The 8,132-nt window shown below is 42.8% G+C and overlaps 1 protein-coding gene across 1 annotated transcript; it reads right to left on the bottom strand.

The window, feature by feature from the left end:
• igfbp6b (insulin-like growth factor binding protein 6b) lies at window positions 1-2,602 on the bottom strand. The gene is made up of 4 exons (XM_083894929.1): window positions 2,251-2,602; window positions 1,275-1,309; window positions 467-586; window positions 1-125 (listed from the first exon to the last, which is right to left on the bottom strand). Exons 1-4 carry the CDS (start codon window positions 2,585-2,587, stop codon window positions 12-14), a joined length of 606 nt encoding a protein of 201 aa, XP_083751055.1. The 5' UTR covers window positions 2,588-2,602; the 3' UTR covers window positions 1-11.
• Between the last annotated feature and the right edge of the window lie 5,530 nt (window positions 2,603-8,132).

Below are 8,132 nucleotides of genomic sequence, written 5' to 3'. Positions count from 1 at the left end.
AGACTCATCTCTCACTCCCCATCGCATTGGAAAGTACCATCCTCGCTGGCACGTGTGGGCACGGGCATGCCGAGCTCATCCACGCACCAGCAATGGCCACGCTGCATGCCCTTGGAGGAGCGGCACTGTGCAAGATTAAAAGACAGAGAGGGGGATTTTGAAAAGGGAAAGGAGGGCGGAGATTGAGTGGGAATGGTAGTGAGAGAGGAAGAGAGAGAAAATGATATGTCATCATAGCGCAGTACTGATTCTCTGTGCCCACAGCTGAGAGGCTCAGAGAGAGAGAGCGCGCGCGCGAGAGAGAGCGAAGTGACAGTTATTCTCAGCAGAACATAAGTCCGCAGTGGTGTGCAGCTGACACTCAGAAACTATACACTGGCACCAGTCAAATACACATTTTCACAAGAACGCAGCCAACAAAGTACCAGTTGTATGTCTCATGATGATCCAGGTGTAAATACTCTACCTGCTTTTTCCTGTAGAAGCCATGAGTGTCACAGTTGGGTATATAGATGTCACGGTCAGACTGGAAGATCGTCAGCTCGAGACCCCTCAGGACGCTATTGAGCAGCTTGCGACAAGGAGCCTGAAAACAGCAATGTAGAGTGTGACCTCAAACGTCACCAGGGGCAAAGATGGAGGACCTGTCTTCATCTATATGTTTGATCCTCTCTGATCACAGAACAGTGTCAGTGTGGTTCACAAAAGATGAGCCACGGTGATGCAGCAATCGAGCAAGAAGCAGGGATTAGGCTTATTTATATAAATCAGATGTCATAACATTATATAACCATATTGTTATACAATGCTTTGGCTGTTCAGGTCACTGAATGAAGTGGCTGCGTCTTTGTGTCACTTTGCGTAAAAAAAATTGAACGCGGACACCTTGATCATCGTCTGTTAAAATATACACTTTAGTTTAAATGCTGCAAATCAGCCGGCATGCAAAGTGGAAAAAAAAAAAAATCTGTGGCTGCAGCAGAAGACTTGAAACTTTCCAGATTCACATCATGCTCAATTAGTTCTGCCGCATAGCAGCACACACATCATGCACCATAATGCATGGGTTTAGAGCAGTGTATGTACATGCCACTGCAACACCCAAAACAGCTGAGGATCCATGACACTCTATCACGCTATGCAGCTCAACATACAACCGTTTCCATTATATTTGATGTATACAATTGCTTCATGCATTCCATTCAGGGTATGATTGAATACTTTAATGTATTAAATACTACATTTTCATTATTAAATTAAGACAATGAACTTACTTTTTCAATGTCATCGCTGTGTGAGGGGTGTGGACCTGAGAGGAGATGACACAGCGGTATGAGAGGGTGATATTAAAAAAAAAAAAAAAAAATCTAAGCCATTAACATCAAACCACATCCAATGTCACACTTTGCAATAGAATATTTAGACAATGTTTCACAGCCTTGCATGTTCTTTTTTTTTTGCACAAGACATGCTAAGCAGCCATGCAGATGAGCTCAATCTGGGAGTGACTGTTGAGAGACTCAATTTCTTCTTTTGTAAATGTCCTTTCTCAATAGTTAATCGCAGTATCTCCATTTGAACAGTAGATGGGGATCACTGCAATGGAAAGCGGCTTGACCAGGATGTAGGTGACACTGTGACAGTTTCACATTCATTTTAAATTCTCCACAGAGTGTATGACTTATAGGACAGAGCATTGTCACCCACCCTCTCGTCAATATATTGCCAATGGATGAATGAAAGAATAAATTACTGCATAAATGAAAGTATATGCATCTTTACTTCAACACTGTTGCTCCATGAACACTGGTCAGAAATATCCACTCTTTTTAGGGATTTTCCATCATTTCAAAGGACCATAAAGACAAAATATGTATTTATTTTATTTTATTATTACTATTCTTTAAATCACAGTGACACTGGAGCCACTGCAGATCAGTGGTGGATTTGCAAATTCATCTTTGGTGCACAAAATGCACACAGGCTTAAATGTCACACACCAACTGCTCTTTCTTTCTGTTGGTGGGTGACACAGCATCACATGCAATCCACAGATATAAAAAGGAGGCACACTTTGAATATTATAACATTATATTATTCATAATGATGTGCAGTGATATTCTCAACAAATCCATTGTACATTTCAAGGCTACCTGCTGTCTCCATGCATCTATAGGTGCATGCATGCATGTATATGTGCAGTTATGATTTCATGCATGTGTGTGTGTGTGTGTATATACAGTATCTTACCTGTGGGAGGGGGCCTCTCAGTGGGACTAGTCCTGCTAGGCTTGGCGCAAATGCCCCGACCCTGCAACAGAGCCTGGAGGGGGCTGTGTTCCCTTGGTGGGGGAACACAGCGGAGCCCTTTGGCACAGCTCAGTGTGTACACACCACAGGGTTCTCCCTGGGCCAACACTGTCGTGCTCCCTGCAACATTATGGTCCCTGGGCGGCCGACCTGCCCCCAGTGGATCCCTGCAGGAAGGACAGACCTTGAAGGGCCCCAATCGACTTGCCCCACTCCATGATCCGCAGTGGGCAATCAGCAACAAAACAATGGTTGTTAAGTTAGAAAGAATAGGCATTTTCTGTCCAGGTCTCAGGTTCTTCACACTGTCACTCTCTGTCAGTTAAATGTGGCTGATGCTATTTCTGGATGTATATTTCTCTCTTTCACTCTCTCCCTCTCTCTCCCCTTCCTTCAGTCTTCTGTCCGTTTTCTATACAGTATAGCCTTCCTTGGTGCTTTGCCGGGTGAGTCCCCTGCAGTGCCAGAGGAGACAAATGGAGATCGAGAGAGACACGGCAAAGCACCGGCTTTTAAAGATCTGAAAGGCGGTGATAGAGAGTGAGCGAGAGAGGGGGGAGAGAGAAAGAGAGAGAGGGAGGGAGGGAGGGAGGAGAGAGAGAGGGAGAGAGAGAGAGCACAGTTATGACACCTTCAGGGGCTGGGACATAGAGAGAGAGAGAGAGAGAGAGAGAGAGGGAGAGAGAAATGGCAGGGAGAGAAAGAACAAGTGGGGGGTGGATTATTTTCCTTTCAGAAATTATCAAATTTTCCCCACCTTTTTTCTGTCATATACTCACACATATGTCCAGCCCTTGCTCCTACACTTATTCACACATCAAGTGTATTTGTCATGGGCAGATATTTGCACTTTCTTTCCACAGCCAAAGACCTTTGTGTCTTTCAATTTACCATGGTAACAAAAAACAAATGTATATGTGTCTCTGTCAGCATCAGCACTGCAGTGTCATTCACTGCAACAAATGCACAGCTGTGTGTCTACCCCCCCCCCCCCCGCTTTGAATTCAGTAGGAGGTTATGACAGAGAACAGAGAATATTCCTAATGCTATATATAGCCGAGTTATACTTCTAAAATACTGAAGTAACGAGTTGGGTTCATATTAAATCCGTCCAGAAATGTCAGTATACTCTCAAACACGAGTGTAACATACTAATATAACAATCATTCATGTATCAACGGTGCCTCAGCTCAGTCAAATCACTGCTGAGTCAGTGGGGCTAATCCAGGCTTTAATAAGCGAGTCAGCTTCTAGGTTACATACATTCAGCAGCGAGCAGATATTGCTGGACATCGTGGACCACATCACACGTTGAAGTGTGAGGCAGTGGAGACGATTGCTCACCAGTCGTTTGAATTGCAAGACGGGATCATCTGGATAATTAGGAGGCGAAGGAGGGACTTACTTTTGCAGGAATGCATGATGAACACCCAGAGCCAGACTGCTAATAATGCAATCCAGCGCTCCACTCAGCCAGTTGAGATTTTCTGTACATCACACACACACACACACACACACACACACACACACACACACACACACACACACACACACACACACACACACACACACACACACACACACACACACACACACACACACACACACACACACAAACAGAGGGAGAGATATGATGAAACTGTCATGTCTGCATTGTTGTATGTGTAACCTGGTGTATTTCTTCAGTGCGAGTCTGTTTTTTTCTTGTCATAATTCATTGTAATCAGCTGTTTTAATTGCAAGGTGTGCAAATGTAGATATGAAATTTGATGGACATTGATGTCTGTGAAAGTAAGGGAGACCGTGGTGGTCACACTAGAGGGCGCAATGAAATGATGTGGATTTCAAACAATTGGCCTGGCATCTTTCTTGCTTTTGTGCAACGCACACAAAACATTGAGGTTAGAAGATAAGAAGGCATCTCGCTTGAAATGTTTGTCAGGAGGTTTGTTGGGGGATGGTTGTCTCACTGCCAACCCCTACAATTTGAGAATTTTTTTTTTTTTAAATCTGTGGATATGTAGGAATGATGTTTTGTGTTTTTTGTTGGCAGAACGATCAGGAGTTTCAACAGAAAGACAAACAGCACACCACCTGATGTTAGGCTCTTTGCGGTTTGGCAGGTGAAAGTAGCCAGCATATTATCTTCAGAGCCCATAAAATGTCCACTGACAACAGAGATGGCGGGGCTACCACACCATCAGTGCGAGTTGGCTTTTTCAAAAATCGTCAACTTTTCAGTAATGACCGAGAGAAGCACTCGGACATTTTACCACAATTTTACACCCACAGAAGTCAGTGCACACCGGTTTGCAGCGGCACAGAAAGTCACAATTCCCAAGCCCTGGAGTGAGTCTAGTCGAGGCAGTGTGGGGTGGTTTAGTGGCTTCCTCAAACACCACCCTTCTCTCGCCATCCGACAACCAAGAAGCCACAAGCTTGACATGCGCCACGAGCTTTCGACAGGGACAATGTTGGTATGTTTTTCAACAACCCTGGAGAAGGTCATGTTGAAACACACACATTTGGGCCCAATGAGATATTGCTGTTTAGGACTGGCGTAACCACTGCACACAAACTAAACAACGCCTGGTTCACCTCAGGCGAGAGGTGAACCCTTGTTATCGTTGCCTGTGTGCAGTGTCTGCAACTGAAAACAATAACCCCCCCTCTACTTTGTTTTCCCCAAGGTGAATTCCATTGACTATTTCCGGTGGAAATGGCCTGTTGGAAGTAGAAGGGAACCACTGAGTAATGATATTCATATCAAAATGAATTTGGTTAAAGGTTACATGTTTTTAAACAACTTTTTTTTTCACTGAAAATCCATTAAAATATATAGGGAGAACCAACCCGGCAATGTGTCACTGTGTATGACTGTCTTTGATGGTGAATTACTTCTTGTTACATTACCTTGCGAAAATGAAAGGCATACCTATTTCAAGCCAATACCTTACGCTTGTATGTGACAACTATCCCTGGTCTCCCCTACATCAAGATGACTGGTTAAGTGCTGAGGAATGAATTCCCCTCTTATCAAGAGTCCATGTCTGCATGTGCTCTGTGGTATCTTGATAAGCTTTCTTTTTCTAGTTTTCTGATGTTTTATAGAGTAAAACGTTTGACAAATAAAATAATCACCACAAAAAATGATACATACTATAACTGCTAATTGTAATGTATGTGGTGTAAATAGAAACAAAAAAAATAAATAGTGCAGTGTGTGAGCAGTTTGCCTTGCACTGGGTCACCTGCTTCATGACAGAGGACACAAACATACCCAGTGGCCTGTTTGTGGTGGAACTCAATGCTACATGAGGCCAAAACCCTGCCTCGCCATCAGCAGGGTTTTGTTCTGATTAATCTTGGCAACGAGGACAGAAATCACCTGCCGTCTCCTGTTCCCATGAGCTCGTGAGCTGCAGCACTCGTCTGTTTCCACGTCGGGAGAATGTTCCAAGACTCACGCCAGACCAACGGGGGCTCTCTTTTCCACACTGTCCTGGATTATTCATCTCTTCTCCTCCGGGGCCGCCACACGATTTCCTCCTCAGTTTGTTCCTCCTCTCTGCTTCCCTCGGCTCACGTCTATCACAGATGCTTCACCCAGACTCACTGCTGCCACTGCTGCTTTTAACGTTGCAACCACAGTCCTCCATTAACCTGTTTGGAGACATTCCCAACAAAATGAAGTATATTTATTCAAGTCATCAAGCCAAATGACTGTATAATATTATTCCATTACATTATAGAGGGGAATGCAGTCTCTACTGTACAAGTGCACACAAAACATGCAAACAGCTAAGAAGTAATAAAATGATGCTTGAAAACGCAATAAGCGACCAAACAGAATATACAAGTAATAAATGGACAACTATTTTTTAAAACGCTTTTGAGGTATGGACAGGTGTTTATACAAACCAAACAATCAATCAAATTTATAAAAAATAATCAGCTCCGCAGGCCAAAACAAAACACACAAAATGCTGCTTACACATTCAGACTTGCTTAAAAATAATAAATCAATCAAACATTACCAATAATAAACCAGTGACAATTCATTTCACCGATATACTTTGTAATTATATTATCATACACTACAATCCCACTGTACAAGTATGTTATATTGACATATACTATAACACTTTACATGATTAAAAACACCTTTACTCATGTAAATGACCTGAATATTTACACCAGTGTGCCAGTGTTGATAATGAAACCTCATTCAAATATAATTAAAAAAAACAACAACCCAAAAAAATTACTGCTGGCAACCCCTGAACTTAATCTGCCATAACTGATTAATGACAGCAGCTTACCTCTTACTTTAACCAATAACTCAGAAATTAGCTTCTGTCTCATTAGGGCCAGGATTTATTTCCAAAAAGGACGAGTGCTCCTGAAAAAGTCAATGTTTATACCTGAAAACATCCTAAAGGAGTTTCTCTCGCGCGCGCACACACACACCCGCACACACTCAATTCCTGTCGCCATTTCTTTAGCCTCGCTGTGATTGGCTAAGCCGTGAACGAGGGTGTGACGTCACAAGAACGCGCCGAACCCTAGTTTGTAAAGTTTGATGTGGCGCTAACGGACTGATGACTCAAGTGGGTGTCTGTCTTATTTGCCGGCTACATAACAGGTAAGCGGATTACTCAGCTAATAGAGTTGTTCTCTCCGACACTTTCTGAAACGACCTCTCTCCCGCTGTTAAGCACCGAACCTCAGCTTCAGGCAAAGGAAGCTATCACACTAGCCGCTATTGATGCCGACCCATGTCGAACTCGGCAACTCAACTGACCCCTCGTCACAATTAAAGACAACAAACGTTGTTTAATTAAAGTTAAGCGGCACGTCGTGTCAACTGAAGCGGTGACAGTCGGCTGTTTCCACGTCCGTGCCATTTTAGCTAGCATTGACTGTTAGCACCGTAGGTTTTGACTTGCTAGCTTCTGAACCTTGACCGCCTTAGCTGTAGTATGTAAACATTGGCACGCCCACTTTCCATGCTCACATCTTTCTCCTCTTATGTTACACTAATTCATCCATTGCAGTCATTAAAAACGAATTGTTGGAAGCAGTCATTAAAAGAGAATCAGTCGAATGTGTAAGTCAGTATGGTGTGCGTCTTGTTTACAGAGGACATTCAGGCCTGACTGAGGGGACTACGCAGTGTTTCAAGGGGGAGTTTGTTTCATTAAAATCAGATTCGTTTATTGACCTATACATTACCTCCCCAAAACGGTTAACATTTAAACACGAGGCCACAGATTCAATCTATCTATTTTCTGAAGCATCAAAGCTCATCTTAACATGGTTATTGCTGATGGTTGACTGAATATTTGAAGAAGGGGTGGGAATCACAGGATACCCCACACGATACATGGTCCATGATACCAGTAATATCATGATACAAGGATTCTGTGATAATCAATATATTGCAAGACAGCGTAGCGATACATCACAATATCTGTCCAAGTGAAGAAAACAAAATGTCTGTGAAAAGATAAAACTGCAGGATTTCTCTGTTTATTCTCAACATATAGAACAGTGCATTACGTCTATGTATTTAACATAGATGGGGCATCTATTAATGTATAGTTTATTTGTAATGCAAGAAGTAGGAGGATGACGAAATGCCAAATTGATGTTTTGAGCCACCCCTATGTCTGAATGTACACAATGCATAGTCAGATCCATGGTTTGTTGTCACATGTGGTCTTTTCACCCTTCTTCCAGGGAATTTTCTTCAGCTTACATACCAACAGTACTGGTTGTACAGCTAAATTATAATTGAAAAAAAAATTTTCTTCATGCAG

The sequence above is a fragment of the Microchirus variegatus genome (assembly GCF_963457635.1).
Source record: "Microchirus variegatus genome assembly, chromosome: 9".
Classification (NCBI taxonomy): domain Eukaryota; kingdom Metazoa; phylum Chordata; class Actinopteri; order Pleuronectiformes; family Soleidae; genus Microchirus; species Microchirus variegatus.
This window is presented reverse-complemented; position numbering and strand designations above follow the sequence as displayed.